This window comes from Corvus hawaiiensis, chromosome 8 (genome assembly GCF_020740725.1).
Source record: "Corvus hawaiiensis isolate bCorHaw1 chromosome 8, bCorHaw1.pri.cur, whole genome shotgun sequence".
Taxonomy (NCBI): Eukaryota; Metazoa; Chordata; class Aves; order Passeriformes; family Corvidae; genus Corvus; species Corvus hawaiiensis.
The window spans coordinates 5,787,016-5,812,575 of NC_063220.1; the positions used below are offsets into that span (position 1 = coordinate 5,787,016).

Below are 25,560 nucleotides of genomic sequence, written 5' to 3' on the forward strand. Positions count from 1 at the left end.
GCAGCGCGGCCGCCCTCGGGCTCGGCAGCGGGGCCGAGCGGCGCCCGGGATGTTCAACCGGGCCGTGAGCCGGCTCAGCAGGAAGCGGCCGCCCTCAGGTAACGGGGACGGGGGCGGCGAGCCCCGGGCGAGCCCGCGGCTGCCCCCGCCGGGGAAGCGCCGGGCCGGGCTGCGCTGCGCTCCGGGCCGGGCTGCGCTGCGCTCCGGGCCGGGCTGCGCTGCGCTCCGGGCCGGGCTGCGCTGCGCTCCGGGCCGGGCTGCGCTGCCCGCGGCCCCGCCGGGGAAACCGCGGAGCTCACGGCGGTCCCTGGGCCCCGCCGGCGCTCGGGGCCGGGGCCGGGGCTGCTCGGGGCCCCTCCGGCCCGCAGCGAGTCCGCGGGGCCGCGGGGGATGCGGCTCTGGGAGCGCCGGGGAAGGAGCGCGGCGCTTCCCGCTGAGCGCGGAAGAGGGAACTGGGTCCTGCTCGGGCTTGTGCCTCGGCAGCCAAGTTTCAGTCGGAGCTGCTGCTGTTACCAGCGGCGAGGCAAAAGCCCAGGACATCAGAGCGTGGTTGTTCGAACTCCAAATTGACTTTGAGGAGTTTGCTTTTGGAGGGAGCCTTTTAAGCTGGAATGGGGGTTTCCAAGGAGTAATGATGTAGGACATCACGGTTCTCTCTGTAGACAGGCGGTGTGGCGTGGCTGTGTGTTTTCTATCCCCGATGCTGCCAGTCTGTCGGTTCCAACGGGGTGATGTCTGATATCTGTCACTGCTGAGACATTTGGTGCAACAGTTGCAATCTCCAAATCCTAGAAAATAACACTGTGTTTTATGATGTGCAGGGAGAAGTTGCAGTCTTTCTAAGAAAAGCCAGATGAGATCTTTGTCTAGAGTTGTTTGGGTTTTCTGGGGGTTTTTTTTGGGTTGGAGATTTTTGCGGGGGGGAAGGCGGGAAGGGGGTGTTTTAAAGGATATATGTCTGGTGAACGCTTCCAGAGATGCTACAAAAGAGGAACGTCCCTTCAGTTTCCTTCCTTATAGTTAAAAGTGGAATCCAGTAGCCATCTGTTGCTAGAGACGGTGGAAAGAGGATGTTGAACCTCATGCTCTGAACAACCAATGAGTGTGAAGGACAGCTCTGCTGTAGCAAAAAGGTCTAAAATTCAGCTGCAACTAGGAAAAAATTTGTGTGAGGATTCATCCGCTGATGCTTGGATACATGGAAAGTAAGGGAATTTTCCCTTTCCAGCTGCTTGCTTATGAAGTTTCCCACTGCTTCATACCTTGGATTTATTAATTCCAGACTGGTGATTGTTGCTGGGTAGGCATTCTGGTGACTGTAGGACAAGACAAGGTATTCAGAGTGCTTTTAAAGTAATAATAAAGGCTCATGGCTCGCAGCTTTATGATCTAGGTGGATAAGGGGAGGTGTGATCAGAAGTTCCTCAAAAAGAAATGGAAGCCGCTTTTCTTGTTGTACATTAATGCTTAGCTACAGAATAAGGAATATGCTGTTTGCATGGTGCTTTTGTCATTGTGAGTGTTTGTGGGGCAGTTGTTGTTTTACAAGGGCTGTGCAGAAGGTGTGTGTGGGAAGGGGACGGGCAGAACAGGCGTTTAGGAAGGGATGTGTTCAGCGGGATTCTGCAAAGGGCGTGAGTCTGTGCTGCTTGATATGGTGCCACAAAGGCCACGGTATCAACAGCTGGAGAGTGGCAGCAGCTTGGGAAGCCGTTGTAATGTGCAGTGCTTCTGGAAGGCAGAGTGAGCAGCATGTCTAACTCAATTAGCTGTGTCTGAATCACTCAGTTTGATGGGTTCCCACAGGTTTTTGTTCTTCGTGCTTGTCAAAAACAAGGGCAAGGACTGTGAGTTCTGACCTGCAAAGTTGTATATATTGATGGTATCGACACTTCCTGGGATTTCAGTCCACGTTCCTGTTTGGGGGATGCAAATATTTGGCATTTTTGATAGCACTCTTCAGCTGATAATTACAGCGTTATTAGTGCTGCACTTACCGTTCTGCCGCGCACAAAGAGCCTTTATCCGCAGCCTGCTGCTGCAGTGCTATTGTGTGGTGGGAAAGCAGCTTCTGCGAGGTTTACCTCTAAAATAATGCTCCAGATAATGCAACTGCCTGTTTGCTGGCTTAGCATGGAGTGCTCTGAAGAGTGGTGCAGTTAAAAGAAGCACTTAATCATTTGCTGCGTTGGTAGGAGCAGCTGGCTGCTCTCTGCACATTGTGCGAGCGGCTGCGTCTCTGAAGCAGATTTCCAACTCAGTGGAAAGTTTGCTTCAGCAGCAACTCTTACAACTGTGCTCTGCTGTGCGTGCCTTGCTGCCTTTCTCTGCCTCTCGGTTCCTAACCCGTGTAAAAGATGGCAAGCCCTGCTCTGAAATTTAATTAGTGTATTATAATGTAATAAATGTACTGTAGTGTAAGAAATGTAGTTAGCTCGTTTATCATCTGATGCATATTCTGGGTGTTAACTCTTACAGAAATACTAGTGGGAGAACTGCCATTTTGTAATGCCCTTTTTGATGCACAAAATTATCTCCCGTTTTTCAGTAACAGCAAATGTCTGCCTTCCTCATTTAAATGATCATACAAATGTATGTACATTTTGGTTGTTGTTAAACAATGGTATCAGGCTTGTTGTTTCCAAGGGTATATTACCTAACTTTGTCAGTAGATGATTTTAACAGGAAAAAGTTAGCTTTTTACAAATATCAGGGAGAAATAGGTGTCAGGAGGATCATTCATGTAACTACACTTACTTCTATATTGCCTCCTCAAATAAATTGTTTCAGACTCATTAATTTGCACTTCACTGAAAGTATCATTTTTAAGGTAATTTAGTAATAGAGATGGATTTGGGAATCAGCTTCTGGAGTCATTTCTGGGGAAAACCTCTTTCCTGTCTTTTAAACTCTTTTAAAAATTCTGGAAATCACATATCAAATCTGCTATGTGAAACCAGTATGTGGAGTGGGAAGTTATGATCCTGACTGGGGGGATATCGGGTCACTTTTGTGTTAGAATAAATGTTGGAGATGGCATTTTTAATGGAATATAATAAAAATGCCCAGCAGTTTTAATACCCTCATAACATTTCAGAGTGTTTCCTACTGTCACGTGCATCCTATTTATGTTTGTGCTGAGGGGGAATGTTGATGTTTCATGGTGGTTGCAGAGCAACACGGGACATGGGGATTAATGGTGCTCAGCCTGGTGTCCCCAGCCTTGGGGTGGGCAGTGCTGGGAGCTGTAGCCTGGGCTGAGCTGGGATTGCACCTTTGGAGCACCTGAGACATCCCACAGCCCCTGCCCTGGGGACATCCCGGCTTGAATAAGTGGGGCATGGGGTAAATGGAAGGACTGCAGTGGGCAGACAACCTTTGTCTCTGTACCACAGTATTTTTGGGGTTGTGGGGAGCTGGTTAAGTGAGGAAACAAACCGTGTAACTCTGTCCTGTACGAGGCTCAACAGAATGGACGCTAGGAAGAAGTTGCGTAGGTCCTCCCTTCAAAACCAAATTTTGTTTGAAAAGGGGAGCAGGGTCGTAGGAGAGAGCAGGGTTTGGAGGCTGGCAGGGAGGAGTGGAGTGAGAACATAAATGGAGGGGTAGATTTGGGCTGTGCTGGGTAGGCTAGAAGGGAGAGGAAGCCAGGGGAAACGATGATCAGGGAGGATAGAGAATGGCCAGCAGTAAAATGGGAGATCAGTCAAAGCAGCAGAAGAGAAGCAGATTGAGGTATCCTGGGTTTGTGGAAGGAGTTATTCCGGCCTTTGCTCACGGGAATTTTTTTTTAGGTTCTCAAGGGCCTGGGTCTGCATTGGCTCATTGAAACACATGCTTTTCAAAGTAATCAGTAATGTCCACTTCAGATTTGGCTGGAAAAGAAACACTGGAAATCAAATGTTCCCCCCTTGTGTTGTGTGCTAAATCCTGTATTCAGTGAGGGAATGGCCTGGTTCTGCAGGCCACGAGCAGCTGCACCCACAGAGCTGCCATTCCCCTCCAAGGCGAGCGGGATCGTGACAACGCATTCCAGCTCCTCAGGGGTTTTGGTGTTCTGCTGCAATATACTTGGCCATTCCCACTCAAATCTCATGGATTTTGCTGAGATTAGATGCCCAAATACTTTGAGTCAGGTTTCTAAAATAAATTTTTTCACGTGCCAATCAAGAACCACATCCTTTTGCACAAAGAGGGGCAAACTGAGGCGGTGTTAACTCGCTGTGCTCATGTCGCATGTGAAGGCTGCAGCTGTGGTTTGGAGACAATCCTTGGGGTCTGGCTGCTGAGCTTTAAGCTAGCAGAGTGTTTTTCATACAAAACCCCCTCTCCTATCAAGGCAGCAGAGATGTTCATTCATTTAGAACAGTTGGTAAAACAAACAGACTCCACAGGTCCCTACCAACCAAAGCTCAGGAGGCTTTGCTGTCATGCCAATATTCTGTAGGGCTTTAACCTTTGCATTATTTCCAGTTACCACCTGGAAAGAACATCTGGTAGTGTGTATTTGTATGTATAATATATATAGTATTTCTGCATAGGTTGTTTTTTGAGATACTTAAGTGAGGATTAGTTTCATGGTGAAAGAAGAGTTTTTGAAAGCAGAGCTTAAGCAGAAGTTAGTCAGATCCAGATTTCCAGTAAGATGGTAGGGAGAAATTGAGGAGTTATAAATAGAAGCTCTGCTGGTTACAGTAAGAGTTCTGTGCATCTCTCCAGTGCGTAGTGACCTGAAGTGCAGCTCTTATCCTTCTGACTTCACTCCTCTCTTCCCAGGGCATTTTGTGTGAGGAGGCTGAGCACTTTACGTCTGTGTTAGAGTTTTTCAGATGAGCAATAGCATTCCTGGAATTTTTCCAAGTAATAGGTTTTCTGAAGGGTAGCCAGCAAACAGGGCTTTTTTTGCCATCACCAGCCTCAAATGAAATGCACTTGTCCCTGGGATAGAGAAAATAGAAATTGTATTCCATCTTTCCTATCTGTGAGAAGGCCGGCTGGGAGGTCAGATGTGGGCACAGTCCAGTACACCTTATAAAAGGAGAATTTCAGTGGACTTGGAAACAAACATCACCCTCTTGCCCAAAACCAGGTTGACTGAGCTGGAGTGAGGCTCTTCTGCTGGGTGTCTTTCCTCCCATTAGACTGGGTTAACATCTTGGGCTGGTTCTCCTGCTGAACAAACCATTATTTTTCTTTCTCTCTCTGCTTTTACCCAACCTCCAGCCTCCAGTGATGATTCTTTTCTTAAAAATAAATTTCACATGTGTGACTGACCAGGAAGGAGTTGCTTTAGAGCACCCAGTGTTGTTGACGATGCCAGAACAAAATATGGACTGTGGTCGTTGTGTTCCCCAGGCAGAAGGTGCTTGAACTGCTATAAAACAGTGTCAGTGCCTCCTTACATGCTCCTGAATTGTATGGCTGTAAGGAATTTTTCCCTCCTTCCAGGCAAAGCAGGTTTCAAGTGTCTGTATGTGTGTGTCTTTATTTTCAGTTTTATGGTGTTTCCTTTAAAGAGAGCAGCTGAAATCAAGGGTGCAGGGGGAAATGGGGGAGACATCCGTGTGAGTGATATTTGTAATTTCTAAAGAAGATGCTGGTGTTTTCAACTTTTTTTTTCCCCCCAGAGATAAATGACATCGAGGGCCACCCAAGCAGCAGCCACCAAACCTTGAAAGGCACCTCGAAATGGGCCACGTCCCTGGAGAGCCTCCTCGAAGACCCGGAAGGAGTGAAACGGTTTAGGGTCGCTATATCAAATATGGATATTTCCGTAAAACAAAGTCAGGTTTTGAAGCAGAATGAGCCTCAGCACGAAGGGTGCAGCTGTGCCAGTGCTGTGAACAGAGGCACACATCCCTCTAGATGTGTGCCCTGAGCAGAGCTGGAGCTGTGCCGCTGGCTGAGCTGCTGAGGCAGCACCTTCTGCCCCCTGCCACTGCAGCCTGTGCTCCAAAGGCACGTGCAAGACTTTTGGCTGCATCTTTCTAACGGGATCTATCTGCTCTTGCAAGGATTAACAAGTTCCTGTTGGATAAACTGCAGTCCCTGAGCCACTGATCCCTCCTGCCAAGCATTATTTATCACTGAGATCCTGGGCTCTCGATTCTCACACGTTGTCCTTAAGCAATGAGTTACCAGGAGCAATCTGATGACTCTGTGGCTCTTGCTCTGTGTTTAGCAGCTCTACTGAAAATATTCCCTTTCAGTTTACTACAAAGTGTGGGCTGGTGCAGCTCAAAATGGCTTGAAGTTTAATTAGGTGAGGGTGGTGAGTTGGTGTTTGAAGGCCTTCTTGCCATTTAGGATGTAAGAATGGGAACTGCCTACTTGAAAGTGCTTTTGCCATACCATACTGATAAAATGCACTGGGATAAAATGGTTTCCTACCAGACTGGTTTGGGAAATGAGGTAAACAAGAATTACAAAACACTGATTTTGAATTCTTAAAAAAAAAAAAAGGAAAAGTAATCTTGGTGCTATTTAACTCCTGGCATTACTTAGTCTCTGTTTTCTAACACTTGAAAGAGAAAACTGATGATCTCAGAGCTATAAAAGTTTCAGTCATTATATTTCATAAATAAATTTAATGTACATTTTTCCCCTTTTAAAGCATGCCTCACTTTTGGAGGAATGTGCTGTGTTTAAACAGCACAGAGAACACAGCTACATCTTCTGCTTCAGTCTGCTGAAGTGGATTTATTGCCACTGATGATCACATTTAGAAACACTTTCATTTGTAGAGATTTTACTCATTACAAAAGTCAGAAAGGTACTACATGAGAATCCCAAGTGATCTGTGACTCTCATTAAAATAGTTCATTTTACTCACCTGGTAATGAATTAATATATTTTTTGGATTTCCCTTTGAGCAGTGGCTGTAAAAGTGCTCGAGCTATTTAAGGGAGACTGAGGAGATCATTCCTGTGAGTTACTGCTATGGTCTGAGATGAGATGTAGCTCATCATCCTCCTGGAATGTGCTTTCAAAGTGCAGAATATCAGAGTGTTCACTATCAGCTGTGCAGATGCACAGATGCAGTGGTTCTGTTGCACTGGGCTGGGTAAACTCACGGTTAAGTTAATTGTAGGCAGCTCCTAGTTCTAATAGCTGTAGTAGGAAGAGGGAAAACCAACTGAGAAATTGCATCCTAACATTTGTGTGTTTGTTTTTTGCTTTCCTAGGAATTTTTAAAGAAAGAATTTAGTGAAGAAAATGTTTTGTTCTGGTTAGCATGTGAAGAATTTAAGAAAACACAGGGAAAAAAGCAGGTATGTTTCCTAAATAAATTCTGCTTGTCAACAAAGTTTACTTAGCAGAGCTGGAGCTAAAACATCTCTGTTGCATAATGTGCTTTGTGTGAATGCAGATAAATATATTTGAAGAAATTGCACTAAAATCATCCTGGTGGAATTGTTTGGAAACAAAGCCAGTTCTACTTCAAATCAAAACAAACTGCTGAAATTGTCAAGTTTCCCATGTTTTGAAAACTGAACTTTTTGCAGTTTCTAGGGAGTAGCAAAACTTTTGTTAATTCAGTGATGTTGCATCATCTTGTTTGCAAATATAAAGATATTTCATTCAGAGCTTTTTTTAGAGCATAGCAGCTAATACATGGAAATTTACACCACTGTGATGTCTCAGTGGAACATAAAAATAACAAATGGCACAAACAAAAATATTTTACAGCACCAAAAGAAAATATTTTGCCTTATGAAATTACAAGTTACAAAACAGAAGGGGTCTGTTTAAACTTTTTTGCTTAAATATTTATCCAAATTGATGTATACCTGCAGAGCCTTTTCATTTTGATGACAGCTCTCTCTTTCTAGTAGGAAATATTCTACTGGAAAATTTTTCAACCATCCACCTCCTGTAAGGTTTTTTTGTTTGTTTGTTTTTTCCACTACTTAGATCTTGTTTTACATTTAGATCCACCAGGAACAAAGGATCTACTTTCACATTTAGACTTTGAAGCCCACAGAGCCAGGCCTAAACTACTTGTTTCTGAAAAAGGTTTTGTGTGGGTTTTTTTTTGTTTGTTTCATTGTTTTCTTGAGAAAATTTAAATTTATCTGCTCTTTAAGAGAAAGATTCTGTGAGCATGAAATTAAGTAGTTTCAAAACTCCAAGTGAGCATCGCTGTCCTTGAGAGTCAGACTCCTAAAGCTTTTTTTTTTTTAAATCCCCCTTTTATGTTTTTTACCTTAGTGCACCTCTTGTTGCCATGGCACATTTTAGCATCATGAAGAGGTGAGAGTGGGAAAATGCCCCTTAAACCTCTTCCAAGTGGGATTATATGTGCTTGGAGGAACATCAGAAATGCCAAGGAATAGGAATCGGGTGGGAGAGCTGGGCTAGGAGAGGTGTTATGAAGTGCAGGTGTAAGAGGGCTGTGTCCACACTGCAGGATTCCTCTCAGTCAAATATTGTCAGCTGAAACAGTTTCCCAGCACATTTTCAACAACAGCAATTTCCCTGCTTTTCCAAACTATGTATTTTGGGGAGGGGAGTCTACTTTTTGTAAATATCCTGTGTTTTGCACTGAAAAAAACATTCCCCTCAAAACAGTGTGCTGGATTTAGTTGTATTTTTTTGGTATTGATAAATCCATAAAAATACAACAATACTATTTTTTGCAAGAAGAGGGAAATGTTCAATTTGACTGTGAACTCTGTAGCATTTAGTAGTTTCAGCTTTGTGTATTCAGCTGCTTCCCTCCCTCATTAAGGTCCACGAATGCAGAAAGTCTTGAGGAAAGCACAACCAGTCAGTCGACTTTTCTGTGAAGTCCCACGCCTTCAGTGGGATAATAATCATATTTTCCCTTGCTAAATGATTTCCATATTTTTAGCTGATTTAGGATTGCTAATTTAGGATGCCAGTACAGAAAGTGGTGATGTGCAGGGATAGGAGCTTAGTGAATCCTTCAATGAATTGCCAAATGAATGGACAGAGGCTTAACTAGGTTCTATTTAGGTTAATTATTCAGTACCAGTCATTCCACAGCTTGGTCATCTTGGAGTCTGGTGCTGCCCAAATTATTATAACTTGCTGAATAAATGTGCTTTAGAATGACACAGACTTACAGTAAGTTTTTGTAGCTACTGCTTATGGGTGGCTTTGTTTAGATAATTTACAAAGCTAGGAAAAGCACTAAAAATAGAAATCTTTCCAGTGTTTATGGTAACGTGAAGCGTGGATTTTTCTTCTGAAAGTGACTCTTGCAGAAATCCCTTTGCATCTCTCTCTATTGTGAGCACAGTATTCTAAAAACAGTCTTTTACTTGTTTTGTAGTTTGCTTCTCCTTAAAACTGGTTTCCCACACAGATTAACTCATAGACCCAGAGACTCTTGGTCAGATGAAGCTGGTATCAATTTAACCCAGATTGGAGCGAGTCCAGAGATGCTGCAAGGGCTGAAGCAGCTCTGCTCTGGAGCCAGGCTGGGAGAGCTGGGGGTGTTCAGCCTGGGGAAGAGAAAGCTCCAGAGAGACCTTCCAGGGCCTAAAGGGGCTCCAAGAGAGCTGGAGAGGGACTTTGGACATGAGATGGAGGGACAGGACAAGGGGGAATGGCTTCAAACTGACATTGGGCAAGTTTAGATTAGGTATAAAGAAGAAATTCTTTACTGTGAGGATGGTGACACACTGGAACAGGTTTCCCAGAGAGGTGGGAACCAAGGTTCCATCCTTGGAAACATTCAAAGCTAGGCTGGATGGGACTCTGAGCAATCTGATCTAGTCAAAGTTGTCCCCTGTCCCTGCAGGGGGTTGGAAGTAGCTGACATTTAAAGTAATTTCAAACCCAAACCATTCCATGATTCTATGAATGGGATTCTTTTCCCCCGATTTTTAAAGGATGAGATAAACTTTTGATTACTTGATGTGAGAGTGCTGGCATGGGGCTCTGCTTGGTCAGTTTAAACTTGCCCAAAGGTCAGCACATGAGCAGTGGGTTAAGTACCCATTGTGCCAGGGATATTTATTGTTATCCTTCCTGTGTCAGCCTGGGGCAGTGTTTGGTTTTGCACAGGCTGCTGTTCCATTAGGGTGGGGATGATTCATGTGAGCAGGGGAGATTTTTGGCAGCTGCAGAGCGAGGCAGCAGGCAGACTGCATTGCTGGTCTGGCCAGGTTTTAGATGAACTGGGTTCAGCTCATCTTCTTGCAGCAGGAAGGCACAGACTTTTCCCCTCAGCTCAAGACACATCTCTGTAGTTTAGAAACAACAACAACAAAAAGGATAATCCTTTAAAATTGAATTTAAAATAGAAATTTAACATTTAGTGAAGATTGAGAAAGCAATTAGGTCAAGCCCACTCGTAGCAGTGAGCTCTGCTGCCACCCATGTGGCCCTTGTGTTAGGGCACATATTTAATTATTGAAATGGGAGTGGTGGGGATAAGGGAATAAAATTTAACTTTAAATATTTTGTTGGGGTTTGTCATGTGTTGTTGCATTTGTGACTGTTAATGAAATAAACAACATGTTCCCAGGGTTTAAATGTTTTTCCTCTTGAAGCTGAGCTTCAAAAATAAATTACAGATTGTAATAAATGCTTACGGGAAATATTTTCAGCTACTGCTAAAACCCACCAGAATATCCATGTTGGGAGTTTTGTAGTGAATGATTCCAGGACAAAGTCCTGTGCATTCAGGAGTTTCTTCTGTTGCTGCCCATGTGGAATGTAGCAAGGGTTTAGCAGGGCTGGGTAATGCTGCACAGCTGCTGGCTGCTGGGAGCCTGGTCTGGTGAGCATCTGGGGCTCCCATTCACCTCATTTGGGAACCACACATGCTTGGGAGCTGAGTTTGACCTTAGGAAAGGAAGTGGGAAAGAATCTTGTATCCACTTGAAACAGCGAGGGGGGTTGCTGCAGACAGAACTTCGTGCTCCTAATGGGAATCTGGCACGGATACTGGGGCGAGCACACAGATGGAGCTGAGGACTGCCAGAAATCCTTTAATAACCACCTGCAAACAAGATCCCAGTTTAGGAGCTCTTTTAGTTCCAGAGCAGAGTCCCCTGTGCTGAGGCTTTAGTTTCAGGCAGATGCAGAGCAGAGAATGCCACTGACTGAACAGGGACAATCTCTGCCTCCTCCACCTGAACCTGGCTCTGCCTGAGTGACACTTGGGGGGTGTATGAGCACACTGGCAGCTTTGACTGTTCTTTCTTTTTAAAGCAAATTATAAGCTGTAGTTAATCAGCTGCTGTACCACTGAAGCACAGACATGGCAGAGCAGTTCTATTTGCAGCAGAATCTGTAACGTTCAGCTGTGCATTTCCATATTTCCCCACTGCTATAAAGCCAGGTCCCCTGTGTCTCTCCAATGGCCTCCTCTCCCTAGCACAGCTCTTTCACTTCCTTTCTTTGTTATTCTTCCTCACAAAATCCAAAGAGCCTCCCTCTTTCACCAGCCTCCCACACAGTCCTGTTGTTCCCCTCCATGCTCTTTAAAGTTCCTCACAGTTACTTCCAGTTTTATGTTTCCTCTCAAGCCTCCCTCTGCTCTTTTTCTGCAGTGCCCAGCTTGCTCCTGTGGCCTTGGACAAGCAGCACCTTGTGCTGGGGCTGGTGAGGAGCTACTCCTGCCTTGACTAGCCAGCAGCAAAGGACACCCTGGCAGTTCAAGTAGAGCAGAAAACTTTTGAGCATATACTGCGGCTTTTCCCTTGGTGCATGTGCTGCTTTTCCTCTCCCTTTCTTTTCTCCTGCTGATTTTCCATTGACTCAGCAGGAGGGTAATTTTTTTTCTCAGTCCTTTGCCCCTCTCTCAAGTATGGTTGAAACCATACAGGAGGTTCTAAAGTTGTTTAGGTGGGACTAGCAATACAATTGCTCATGCAATAATAGCTGAAGGCCCCTTCCCTGTGCCTGCCTTAGGACATTAACTTTGCCACTTGTAGCAGTCTGATCTCTTGGATTAATTGCTCATTTAGAACAGAAGGGGCTGACCCAGTCCTCCCTGAGTTGTGAAACAAGTTGGAAATTGTTAAAAACAGTTCATTGTGGCCTAATGCACCTGACACATAATGTTCTACCCCCCGGATGAATGAGTTTTAAATAGGAATACTAGAGAATAGGTATCCCCTTCAGCAGTGAGTCAACTCTTTAGGCCCCCTGAATGCTCAAACACATGCAGCTTTTCTTCTAATTATCCCGAAGTGTAAATGTACCTCAGCTGTAAAACATAGAAGTAATTCTGAGACTCCTTCATGGGCTGGGTTTAAATGCTTCCTCCTTCAAGCCCCATCAAAGGCGCAGCCCTTTAGCTGATGCTGGTCTGGAGCTGTGATTGCTCATTAGAGGTACCCAGGGCTCAGGATGAGCCAGAGTAGCTGCTGCTGGGTTGCTTTCAGATTGCAGAATTCAGATTGCAGCAGCGGGGCTTGGATCTTGCCTGGCTTGTGTCTCTTCCTCCTCTCTGGCTTCCTCTTATCCAACTGTCTGGTTAAGGGGGTCTTTCACTGAATTTCAGGGGATTGTGGCCCCTCACTGCTTTGAAGCTTAAGGATGCTGGTGGGGTCAAGATGTTATCACTGTTACTGGTTTGACAAGGGAAGAGCTCTGAAATCAGGGCAAATACCAACGAACAGCTTTATGCAGGTCACACCCTTATTTATCAGTTCTCAGAGGCTATTGAGAGTCTTATCTTTACCAGTTAGCCAAGTAGCTGGTGTTTTCTTTAATCGTGTAGTTGGTGTTGTAGGTGAGCTGCTCTGAGGTCATGGTTAAGACAAAGTGTGTGGTGTGACAAGGTTGCCTGACAGTGGTGTGAGTTAGACACTAACTTCACTTCGTTTTCCCTTGTAGTAAGCTCCCAGGTTTTTTTCCTCTGTGTTTCTTGCCCATACTGATGATCTGTTAAGAAAAAGAGTCTTCTCAGAAGTGAACACAAGGTCTAGCTGATGATGCTGAGCAGTCTCACACTGGCTACTGAGATTCAGACATCACAACCTGCTGAACACTGGCAGCTTTTGCTAATATTGGTGTAGGCTTTGGCCTGTAGAAGTGTTTCTCTTCCAGTACAAATGAATATACACAGGTAGGCTAATCTATGTGTATTTGTTACTTTTTTTGAAATTCAGAATATATTTTGGGTTTAGGACGTGAACCTCAAGAAGTGACCTACAGAAGTCTCCAACAAAACGTTACCCAATCAGAGACTACTTCCACAGGAAATAATTCTTTTAATAAATTCCATTTTAAATAATTCTTTTAAATAAATGTCCTTTTGCAGATGCAGGAAAAAGCTAAAGAAATTTACATGACTTTCCTGTCCAGTAAAGCTTCCTCCCAAGTCAATGTTGAAGGGCAGTCCCGTTTGAGTGAGACCATCCTGGAGACACCTCACCCTCTCATGTTTCAGAAGCTCCAGGACCAGGTAAAGTTATTTACTTCAATAACACAGTTTTGTCTGGTTATAATGAGCTTTGCTTTCTAGCCACGGCATGGATTGAACAGGTAAGCACAGAACTGGGTTGATTCCATGTTGGGATATTAATGCAGCTGCTCTGAGGTATTCCAGGTTCTTGGCCCCATCTCACTACGACCAATTAATTAAGAGATTCATTACAATCATCCTAATTCCAACTCAGGGCTTTCCTGGAAAACTGGATGGAGTTTTCTCCTGGGTTCCTGTGTGGGTGGCTTGAGAATCGCCCTGACTAACTCGGTGCCTTCATTTTCCTGTGTATTCACTTGTTCTGAGTCATTGCTGATGTTTGTTTTGTAGTTGCCACTGGTTTCCTTGAGAGCTTAAGATTCTTTATTTTACTTTGCTTTGGTATTTATATTGATATGAATATAACACAATTTTTTGAAAACCCTCCTCTTCTGTAACATGCAAGACTTAGAGGAGTTGGTCTCTGCTTTGCCTTTTCCTGAGGAACTTGGGAGGTCTGGTAGAAATTAGAAATTTTGCAGGCATGTCTTTGGGTGGTAAATTTTCTTGATATTCAGCTGATTTCAAAGCATAAGTTATGAAGTGAGTCATTCTTATCTGCAGCTTTCCAGCACTTGCAGTACTATTTTTAATTCCTGTACCATCCTCAGGACTACCTGTATTTTCCATTTGGCTCTTTCCTTTTGTGGAGAAACAGCACAGCAATTTAAACAGTGTTTTCAGCCCGTTTCAATCAGGTATTTGAATACATTGGTTGGGCACTGGCTGGGTCAGTTGGAGGGGTCTGAGGGGCAAAGGCTCTGCTGTTTTTCAGGCAGATTCCAAGACATTAGCAGTGGAAATACCTGAAATCAAATTTCCATGTGAAGAAACAGAGTTTTTCATGGGAAAACTTCTGACTTGGGGGAAGGGAGAGAAATGTTCTGGTAGAGCTCAGCACTGCAGTTCAGGGTGAGTAACTGTAAGAGTGAAGCTGGAGAGAATACTGGAGTTAAAATATTTGCTATTTCACAAATGACATGCACGTGGAGAGCCAAGGATTAGTAATACCTGAACTGGAAACATACTGGACTAGTGGTAGAGGAATCCCACTAGTGTGGGAAGAAATTCTGTGAGCTTTTAAAAACAAATGCAGAGCATTTGTGGGTCATTGCAAGATTCCAGTGCTTGAAGCTACTGTTTATTGCTGTTAGATAATGGCTCAGAAGAGTTATGGTCTTCTCTGGTTTTCAATCCTTATAAAGTTATGAAGAGTGGCGTAATTTGCTCTCTGAAGAGCAGTGTTAACCACTGCTGGCACGGTGGGTCTGGAGTAGAAAAAGGCAGAGCTGGAAAGACACACTGCTCTACAGCAGTGCTGGTAACAACAGCTTCAGGTCTCCAGAGAGCTGCTGATTTAACTGGGGATCTGGTGGGGTGTGGGCTGGGGCCATGGGGTGGCCTTAACTGCCCCCAAGCCATTTGTTTGTGCTGAATGGAGTGGTGTTAGAGTAGTTCATACTTCGTGTGCTTCAAAATACTTGTGGGGTAAATGTTCCTGCTCCACAAAGGCAGTGAGAGGAGGCAGGGAGGGAGGGGGAAAGAGGGTTCTGCTTTGGCACGTGGTGACTCTGCTCTCTCTATATTTGGCTGACCAGACTGCAGAAGATCTTGGTCTTCAATGCTCTTTCTCTCTGGGAGATGCTTTAAGTGATACCAGGAGCAAGAGGGGTCTAAGTTCTTCACAAAGATGTGACGTTTTAACAGGGAACATCTTCCTTACAATTTTTTTCCCCTGAGTTGGTTGGATGAATTTAATTATGTTATAGTTAGCCAGTGCTGGGAGGTAAAATTTGACTTTTCTTAACTCAGGAAGAGTTAAGATCCTGAAGATCAGAGTCTATACAGAGTGGGTATTTGGGGATTTTTTTTTTTTCATATTCCAAAATGTATCTTAAAAAATAATATTTCCACAGTTTTGGACATGAATTTAAATATTTAAATATGTAAAGAAATAGTGATTAGTAAAATCCACCATGTAATTTACTTGTAAGGGAGCTACTTTAGCAAATGCACAGACAAGAACAGTCAAGTTTTGGGTGTTTGCCTGTATTTTTCCCGGTTCCTCGAGGATGTGAAATGAAAAAGCAGTTTGAGATTGGTTTGTTTTTTTTTTTTTTTTTTTTTTCCTCCTGCCAAACAGGTAATGGTTGTAGTATCAGTTAGAAGTGAGGCCTGTAAAGGTAAAGATGAGTTATCCACACATGGAGTAGCCACATCTGCAGGTCAGAATCCAGAAATTTGTCTTGGAAATTCAGTTACTCTGAGTATCATAAAAAATGATAAGTCCTGAAACATGACTCAGAAAGGCTCCACCAGTGAAATAATAGGCTGAGGGTGATGCTGGCTTTGGTTTTGCCTCAATTATAGTTTTGAAGTTTACTTTTTTTCCTGTCCCCTCTGTTTCAAGACCAAGCAAAATATAGTCCTGACCTTGACACCTGAACAGATTCCAGGCTCCTCTCCCAGCCCCTTTGTTTTCAGAAAACTCCAAAAAGAGTTGTAGCTTTTTTTTTTTGTCCACAGTGGGTATAAATAGAAGAGCAGCAGTTATGCTGAGGGATGAGCCTGAACTCAAGCCCTGGGAGAGAAAAGCTGTGCTTGGGGCTGACTTCATGTTTCCATGCTGGCTGTGAGAAGCTCTTGGCCTAGTGAAAAGTGTATTTACACAAATTTAATCCACCAGCAATTTAAACCCACGTTTTAACTGGCAAAATACATCTGTACCAGGTTAGCTCTTTGTGGCAGGTTCCTGCAATTTGCCTGAGACCAGTCTTGCCATTTGGTCCAAAAAGAATGGGAAGATTGGCATAGCTTTAAGAAACATTGGCTAAACCAGATGTTTCAGTATTTGTGTAAATTATTTAGAGGCTTTCCTTAGTTATCCAGTGCTCTGCTTGAGTTACTCTGCAATGTTCAGGAGTCACTGCAGTCAGAAAGGTGCATAAAAGGTGCCTCTGTTTCTTCAAAGCTCTGCTTTGTCCCTCTGAATGCCTTCCAGACATTCAGAGAGATGTTCAGAGGGACAAACACGGGAGGATCTGATCATCCCACTCAGTGACCCTGGCCTGGGACCTTTCACCTTCAGTATTAGGTGTGCAAAGCTGGCTACTGTGAAAACTATAATCTGATTTTTAAACTAATGTGGACGTTACTGCCAGGCAGTGACCATGGGACCTACAGCATTGTTTGCTACATGCAGCCCCTGTGGAGAGCTGGAAGTGTATTTTTTCCTTAATGCCCTGCTCTGTAGTAATGCTCTAGTACAAACAGAAGGAAAGTGCATTAGAATTAATGTGTCCTTCTCATTTAAAATCTCATTTTACTTAGGTAGTTTGCTTTGTGTTCTTTTCCCCCCTCTTCCCAGATATTCAATCTCATGAAGTATGACAGCTACAGCCGCTTCCTGAAGTCAGACATATTCCTAAACCATAAGAAGAGCGAGGAGCAAGAGGAGAACTCACCTGAGGCTCAGACTGCAGCTAAAAGAGCATCAAGAATTTACAACACATGAGACACAATGGGTCTCTTCAGGAGAGGCAATACAATAAGGAAATTACACTCAGGAACAGTCTAGGTTTATAGCAGTTGCATTTAGGGCTTGGAAAGCTCAAAACCTTTTTAGGAGATACTTACCTTCTTAATTGCTTGAATGATTAATTGTTTTTGCATGATAACTATTAACCAAGCACCCATGGAAGGACTGTTTCCCAGCTAAGAGGCTGAGGTATTCCTCCATAGCATGAGTTGCCTTTCATATTTCATGAGTTAAAATGCTTTCAATTCTTGTATTTTCTTTTGTGAGGCATCTTGGTGATGCAAAATGGGAGACTGCGTGGTTGGGTTTTTATTTTTGCCTTGTAATTTTTATTTGGGACTAGCTTTTACATCCTGATCTGCTGGGAGAAGCTGTTGAGGAGTACATTTCACATTAGTTTGTGGGTGAGTCATTCATAGCAAATTTAATCATAAAGGGACAGCATCTTTCAGGGTTAAGCTCTTTAGAATCCAATCCCTTCCTGTGTGACTTTGTTCTTTCAGGGTGATATCTGTTTTGCTTTGCCTTTATTGCTGAATCAAAACACTTCCCTAGTCATGATTTTCATTTTTGTATCTCCTAAATTTCCCCCCAATTTTTTTTTTTTTTTTTTTTTTTTTTTGCAGTAGACAATCGCCTTCTTCAGAGGATGGGATAACCTCTGTTCCCTTGGGAACAAAAGCTCTAAAAGAGACAGGATCTCTGAAGAACTCCTAACTGCCATTAGGAAATGTGATAGTAAATATCCCTCTCAGGGCACACTGATTCCAGCAAAGCTTGGCTGGGGCATGTCCCTCATATCAGTGTGACATCAGATGCTGCTATCAGAAAGCATCTGGTCTCTCCCAGGTCTTCTGAACAATCCCTCTCTGTTCAGCAGCAGTGCTTTGGCAAAGGACCAGCAAACCAAATCTGGTTTTGTTTTACTCCATTTTTTCTGCTCAAATCACCCTGCCGAGTTTTGTTTGCCCCACAGAAGTATTTCAGGGTTTCCTAATTGTGATTTTGGAGAGCTGCAGTGGAACAGGGAGTTGGCTTTGGGGTTCAGCCACTCTCACATCAAGCTTGAGAGCAAGGGGAGTTTATTTCTGCCCTGCGCAATCCAAGGTTGGTAGAGGAAGATGCTCCCAATGAGCATTCCATGTTGTCCTGGGAATGTGTCAGCACTGCAAAGCACATTTTAGCATACAGTTTTTCATGTGTTCATTATACTTTTTGATTAATTCACTGCAGTGTTACTAAATTGCAGTTTAAGCTGGGAAAGTGTATTAGCTACTTGCTCTATTTACAAGCTTTGCAGCTGTAGTCTGGCTGTTTCCCACTCTCTCATTATTTACTCTTTCATATTTTGCACTGCTTGTCTTGAACTTTTGTTTATGTGCTGGCTAATCTAAATGCACAGTTAGCTTTTGAACATTTTGTACTTATTTTTTTTTGTCAGAAAGGCCAGATATGTTTCATACATTGCTGTCACTATCAATGTTTAAAATCTAAGTCTAGTTTGTCATTTTTGAGAATGCAAACTCACTTGGTAGACTTGATCATTTCTTTTAACTCTGAGCCACTCTTGCAGGTATTGTGTGAAGAAAATTGTTTCCATGGGCTTTTCCCTAGTTAGATGTAAAAGTGGGGATGGAAGTTCTGATTCTTCCCCTAGAGCTACATGCCCTGCTCATTTTTAGGAAATCAAAGAAGAGGTCAGTGCCTCCATATGCATGATGTAAGGTGTAGTTCTTATGCACTGAGTTAATGTTCTTTTTATGCTCTCGAAAGATTTAATGGTGAAGTCATATTACTTCAGGCACTTTCAGTGGTATTTGACCTCCTGCTTAAGCTGTATTTCAATGTTTTACTGAATGAGAGTGAACTAAACATGTGCATGAATTTTTTTTTTCTTTTTCTGATGGGGCCTAGGAAATGGGACCATCCAGTTCTGGACTTGCCAACTCTTTGTAATCTCAGGATTACCTCTTTTGAAAATCCACTGTAATAACAAACTCTTCATGCCTGCCACAGCAGAGGGCAGAACTTCTGATAGCATTGAAGCCCTTGAGAGTGGGCAGCTTAACCAGTTTAGGACTTGGGATTTGTTTTTTTCCCAGTGTTTGCTGCATTAGTCTTAGTGATATTAAAAAATTCAGCATGGGGACATTCATGGGAAAAATGCAGAATGAGCTCTTACCACATTCATCACATGGATGCGCAGTAGATTCATTTTTAATCATATTGATTTTAAAAATGCATTAGCAAGGGAGAAAAGAGTCTTTGACTATCATGTTTTAAAATGGTAATAATAGAAGATAAAACCAGGAGCTGTATGAACAAAGGTAGGGTGTTGAAGAGAGAAAATAAGTTTGTAGCTGCTTATGAACACTTTCCTTGGCAATATGTTCCCTATCAGGTACTGCCTTTGCTTGCTAAGAGCAAACACCCTACATGAGTAGACACAAAGGTGCTTTACACGACCACAAGGCAAAAGTTACTCAAAAGGAAATGTATTTTTTAGCAGCATCTCTGTGCCTATGATGTTTATTTCAATACCTGTTATGTTTCTAATCTAATGTAACTTGATCCACAAAATCCTTAATCTTTGAGTTGCTCTTTTACCTCAGAGGTAAAAAGTTGATTGGACCATTGTCTTTGTGCTGTCTGGGTTGGTTTGAGGGGTTTTTTTTTAGAACACCAACAAGTAGACTTCAATGTGCAGAAAGCAAAGATGTTTTTCCTATTCATCAGATTATTGGTATTTTTCAGTAAAAGGGCAATCAGATTAAAACCATGCAAGTAGATGCCTGTAATTGCAATTTGTGTATATGTAGGGAAAGTTGGTGTTATTACAAACTTCTGGAAGTAGGTGACACTTGCTCCACGTGGCACAGAACAAATCACACAGACAGATAAAGAACTGTTTCCCTAGAAATAAATCCTGCATTCCAGGAACAACTGTAAACATTGCATCCAACCTCAGGCTGTAAGTGGGTGCTCAAAGTTGCTTTATGTAGAGATTAAAGATAGGATCTACTCCTCTTCATAGAACTTACACAGAAGTGATGAGCACACAAAACAAGCAAGAGAAGTTTCATGCCTGTTTGCATGCCTTAAACTCTACCCTATTTTGTGTTTCTCAGCTAAAAAATAAAAATATTCTACAAATACACCAAATCTGTGTGCTGACAGCTCTTTTATGAACACAGTTTGGGTTGAGATTGTTTCATGTCCCATAGTTAACCCATTTCTGCTCTCAGTCCTTGCTAACACAGTTCACAGTCTGTCCTAGGATGTTGGGTTTTGCCTTGGAAGAAGGGATGGCACAGTGGGGCTCACTTCTGACCGGGCTGTGGTCTGAACGAATTGCAGAAATTCACTTGAACAGGGGAAGATGCCTCTTGTACCTGCTCCATCTCCCATTTCTTTTGTTCCTGTTGCATTTCTTTCACTGCACTTGCCAGGCCATTGGTGTGGAGAAGGAGGGTTTGAAAAATCAGTGGGAGGGAGAGAAAAAGATTTTAATGTTTGTGTTTGGATAACAGTTTGTAATGTGCTGGTTTTTTTACTGAAGATTCAGACATTTTAAGTGGGTAGCACCTGCATCTGGGCTAAAAACTAATTAGGTCTGTGGTGCAGAGAGGTCCCATACCATTCTGTGACTAGTTCAAAGCTGAAAAGTGGTATATTCTCCCTTTTATAAATTGCTTATAACTCTTTTCATCCTAAAACAGGGCAGCAAGCCTTACACAGTCACCCAGTTTTGCCAAATGTCTGCCCCTGACAAACCAGAAGCACTGTTTACATGACAGTGATCCTTTCCTTGTGCCAGAGGCAGTTCCTCTTGTTTTGTATCCAACACGGCTCATGTCCCAGGGCTTTTGGCAAAGCCACAGTTCAAAGCGAGCTGTGGGGCATCCTTTATCCCGAGGATCTGTGTGACTTTGCTGTGCTGCCATACAAGTGCTCAGCAGCTGCAGCCGGAATTCTGATCGCTCCAGTTCGGCAGCTTGGCTGTAATTAAGTGAAAGATGCTTCTCATCATCAGGGCTATTATATCCTGACTGATCAGTGTGCAAATCCATCGCAGCCAGGGGTTAAAAAGCGCCCCATTCCAAGGGGTTTGGGATGGCAGGGGAAGAAAGAGTGGCATGTGGCTCCTCGCGGGAGGAATGGGATGATCGCCAAATTTAGCAGCACCCTCTCCTGGCTCTCGGCTGAATAACGCGTAGGGATTTGGGGCTTGGAGTAAGAGTCCAAGCAGCGAAAGGTCGCAGCTGCTGGTTCCTCAGATGCAACGCACTTGGCGACCTTTCTGTCAGCAAGAAATGCTGAAATGCTGAGGCGGCTCTGTTTGTCAGTAAAGGCAGCTGATGTCGCTCTGATCAAAACTTGGGGGGATCCCCGGGCAGAAGAAAGCTGAAGTGGCTTTGAAGCTGGCATTACAGAGCAGATAACGCTCTGAGCTCCTGCTGCAGGAAAGGGCCAGCAGCTGTCCCTTCCCCCGCTGCTGTTCCTGCCTTGTGCCCATCTGAATCACCCGAAGACAGGACATTTCCCAAGTGCCCAGCATGCTGAATGCTGCAGCCTGGGGACTGGGTGCTCTTACCCGTGTTCCTGCCACGCTGTCCTATTGCTCCAGCCTTTCCAGAGGTCGTGTGCCCAAAATTCAGCCCAGTGCCTGCCTGCGCCCCCGTGTTACTCTTGGGCTCTTGTTTCACTTTGCACAGAACTCTGCAAGCCAGCAGGAAAGGCTGGCTGAGAAAAGCAGGGCTGTAGGTCAGGACTGGGAAGGGGGGTTATCCACTGCTCCGTGCCTTGGGCGAGCACCAAATCTGCTGTCAGTGGGATGTCCTGACACGGGGGCTTTTTCTTTTGTTTGCCATATAAATTTCAAGCAGAATCTGTCGGTTTGTGCCCTTACTGGAGCATGGCAGCCCCTCAGTGCACATTTTCCCCAAGGAATCCCAGGGGGGATCGTGGTGGTCAGTGGGTCTTGGACAGGGTGATGTGCCAGGCTGCACTTCAGCTGGCAGGAGCTGAGCTCGAGCTGTATCAGCGTTAACAAATGTGGTTTTCATCAGGTCTATCTCAGCTGGTGAACCACTTGATTAGATAGATTTCAAGTGTTTTCCCATGTCGTGACTAAGACAAGGTAGGAACTTGAAATATTTGAACAAGTGATGCTAACTCTCACTGAAACTCTCCCAGAGTTACCAAAAAATACATTGACTTGGAGGTAAATTGAAACCTTTCAGGTTCTTTTTCAAGCTGCAGTCCAGAGGAACAGCTGAACATATTTTTTTCTTAGTTCCTCTTCTGTGTTTTCTGCATTTATGATTTCATAATTTTTCCACGGTTTGAATACTAGGTTTAGACATTTTTTATGCATCTGCACTACACCCAACCTAAACCTGTCCTTTTTGCATTCCTGAAGTGCCACAGAGATGGATCTGACAGCAGAGAGCATAGAGGAGAAGCTCATGCCCCTCTTAGTCTGCAAAGAGATACCAAACAATATGAAACTCCAAAACATGAAGGACAAAAGGCAACCCTGCTACAGATTTCACTGAGACTGAGAACCCTGGTACACGGTGAGACCTCAGGGGCAGAGTTTTGGTGCAAGTCATTCCCTGAATGAATGGGAAACCCATCTCTCTTGCTTTTCTTGCAGTGTTCAATCAGCCACTGTTAAAAGCTGTTCTCAACATCCTGACCAGGCTGCTTGGAAAATCCCCAGGCCTGGGGAAGACCGGTGGGATTAAAATTACAATCTACCACATAATGAAGATGATTTGGCTCATAGAACTCTGCCTCTGACTGCTGCTCACTCCACATCTTGGACACCATTTCTCGTTAAGGAAGTATGAAATTACCAGGGGTTTTTTAGAGCAAATCTTTTATCCTGAAGCCAGGAGGGCATGAGCTGTGTGTTTCATCCTTTCATTCCTTTTCCCCACCCACTTCCTTTTCTACTGTAGAGAAATAAGTGAGCTCTTTGTGATCTCTGCTTTCAGGAGGTTTCATCACCCAAGCTGCTCCATGGATTATCAGTGACTTCCCAGCTAACAGATGGCTGGAAGTGACAGCAGTGCTGCAAGGAATTAAGGAAATTATTTCCATCTCGGGATTGGTCTCATTCACTCTGTTATGCAGCTTTTAAGCATTTTCCATCCACTCAGACCAATATTTGTGTATCATTTACAGAATGCGAACAAAATCTCTCTCTGAAGCAAAATTTCCAACCTCAAGGCGACTTGTTGTTTTTGGAGTCATCATCAGGCCTTGGGCAAAGGCTTGAGGGAAATCCTATCCTCTGTAGTTGGGCCAATAGCACTGTAAACTTCAAGATGATCTGTCTTTTTCTGAGCTCAAGATTAGGCAACGAACCAGCCTCTCACTGAGCCAGTAGCAGCAGTCAGAAAAACTACTGAGTATGGCAATTTTTTGGGGGTAATTGTTTGTGTTTGTTATTTTGACTCTTTGCTCTGGTTGGCTAAAAATTCCCTTTCATGTGCAAGTGTGGAATATTCTTCTGTGAGAGGAGAGCTGCCAAAACCTGAATCAGTCTTTTTTTCTTCTTCTTTCATTTTTGCCCCATGCTTCAGAGGAGAGGCTACAAGTTAGGAAAAGAGAACTGAGAGGTGCTGAGCCTTTTCAGGGCTCAGCATTTTCAAACAGGGATGCCCAAGGATGTGACTGACCCTCAGAGGGGTGGGAGTAGATGGAAAGGGAAAGCTGCAGGGCTGGAAGCTGCCAAAGGTAGACTCTGATCAAGATTACAGGGCTAAGGGTCAGCTGTCCTTGTGTACATAACTGATGTCCCAACAGAGCTCTGATACTGCATAGAAAAAGAAGGGGGAAAATCAGTTCGTATACCAAAAGGTCTTCATGGTGTGCTAAATAAAATTGTGAAAGACATTGTAGTGACCATAATGACATAGACAAAGAAAAAGTCTGCATTCAGCCGAGTTCTAGTTTTGGTCCTGTGTGAAATGACTGACAGGACCGAGACTGGGAGAGCAAGGGAGCTGTAGCTATACCCTGAAAACCATTATTTACCTCACTGTTGTTCCTGAATTTGCCTCTGAGTGAGTTCAGCTGGGAACTAAGATCTCCAGAATCATGATATGGGTATGTCCTGACAACTTTAATTTTATTTATGTGGCAGCAATCTTCTATCAAGCAGCATTTTGCCTCAAGACACATCTTGCCTCACAAGGACGGGAGATTTATGAGCATCTGGACTACAGCAGAACGAAGCACCCACTTCCCAGAGGATGTGCAGACATCACACCCACCCTCTCTTTGCTCTTTGTGGTCTCCACCCTGCTCTTTCACCCTTCTATTTTGCACAGGCCTAACCCACAACAGGATTATTGCTTTCCCCCCCTCCCCCCTTCATATTCTCCTTTAAAGCTTATAAATACAGTGGGCAGGGGTGTTTGTACCTCTGGACCACAAACCCTCCTAAACACCTTATAAAAACCACCAATTTTCAACAGGGGAAAAAAGACAGTGACAGGAAAGAGAAGTAATTGTTGCTGAGCTGAAGGAAGGAAAATCACAGCCCACAGCACGGTGAGCATCACTGTTTTCCATGTGACCTGTTCCATGATTTTTTTTTTTTCCCCTAACACTGGGATGTATTACACAGTTCTGGTGCACCTCTGTGTTAAAAATAAAAAGAAGGGTTTTCTTGGGGGTATTTTTTGGTTTTATTTTTTGCCAGCGAGCTAAGGTTTCTCTTTGCTGCTGTTGCAGCTGTGCTGATATAGATGGAGCTGTGGCAGAAGCACATCTGGCTGTACCTTGCACTGAATCCTTTCTGGGAGCCTGGAGATGCCACAGGTTGGCACTGCCCCGGCTCATTTGGCTAGGGAGGATTTGCAAACACGTGTTCCACCAAGGCTGCAACCCCATTTTTTATTTCTACAGATAACAGCACTAATTTGAATGTGATTTAATCAGGTGACAGCTTTTGCATTTGCTGCAGGTTCATTGAATTAACACCATTAATAGATTTGCTTTTTGGGGACCTGTCTCAGGTGCCTGTTTGAACTGACAGAAGCCAGAGATACAACCTCTACCATTACATTAATGCTGGCATTTTCAGAGGCACAAACAGCACCTAAAATTGCAGCTGGAGCCAGAGGTAGCATTTTGTTAAATGTCCTCCTCACCCTGCTGCAGGATGGAGCTCTGGTGTCCTCTGCACAGGGTGGACACGGACCTGGTGGTGTGGGGCCAGAGGAGGCTGAGAAGATGGTCAGGGGCTGGATCATCTCTGCTGTGAGGAAAGGCTGGGAGAATTGGGGGTGTTAGTCCAGAAGAGGGGACTCCAGGGGGACCTTAGAGCCTCTTTCAGCACCTAAAGGGGCTCCAGGAGAGCTGGAGAGGGATGGAGGGACAGGACACGGGCAAATGGCTTCCCACTGCCAGAGGGCAGGGACAGATGGAATATTGGGATGGAATTCTTCCCTGCGAGGGTGGGGAGGCTCCGCTGCCGGTGAGCTCCGTGCGAGGGGGACACGGCAGAGCCGGGACCCCCAAATCCCCCTGGCAACCTCAGAACCCCCAAATCCCC

The 25,560-nt window shown here is 44.1% G+C and overlaps 1 protein-coding gene across 5 annotated transcripts; it reads left to right on the top strand.

The window, feature by feature from the left end:
- On the top strand, window positions 1–24,652 carry RGS10 (regulator of G protein signaling 10). Of its 5 annotated transcripts, XM_048311569.1 has the most exons (7): window positions 1–98; window positions 5,628–5,746; window positions 7,185–7,271; window positions 13,247–13,390; window positions 22,411–22,567; window positions 22,648–22,837; window positions 22,991–24,652. In XM_048311569.1, the coding sequence occupies exons 1-6, from the start codon at window positions 50–52 to the stop codon at window positions 22,791–22,793; spliced, it is 702 nt and encodes a 233-aa protein (XP_048167526.1). In that variant the 5' UTR covers window positions 1–49; the 3' UTR covers window positions 22,794–22,837; window positions 22,991–24,652. The 5 variants fall into 5 exon arrangements, with proteins under 5 accessions (XP_048167526.1, XP_048167525.1, XP_048167529.1 ...); XM_048311568.1 differs by having other exon boundaries at window positions 22,648–24,652; XM_048311570.1 differs by lacking the exon at window positions 1–98 and adding an exon at window positions 943–1,205 and having other exon boundaries at window positions 22,648–24,652.
- Window positions 24,653–25,560: the final 908 nt, after the last annotated feature.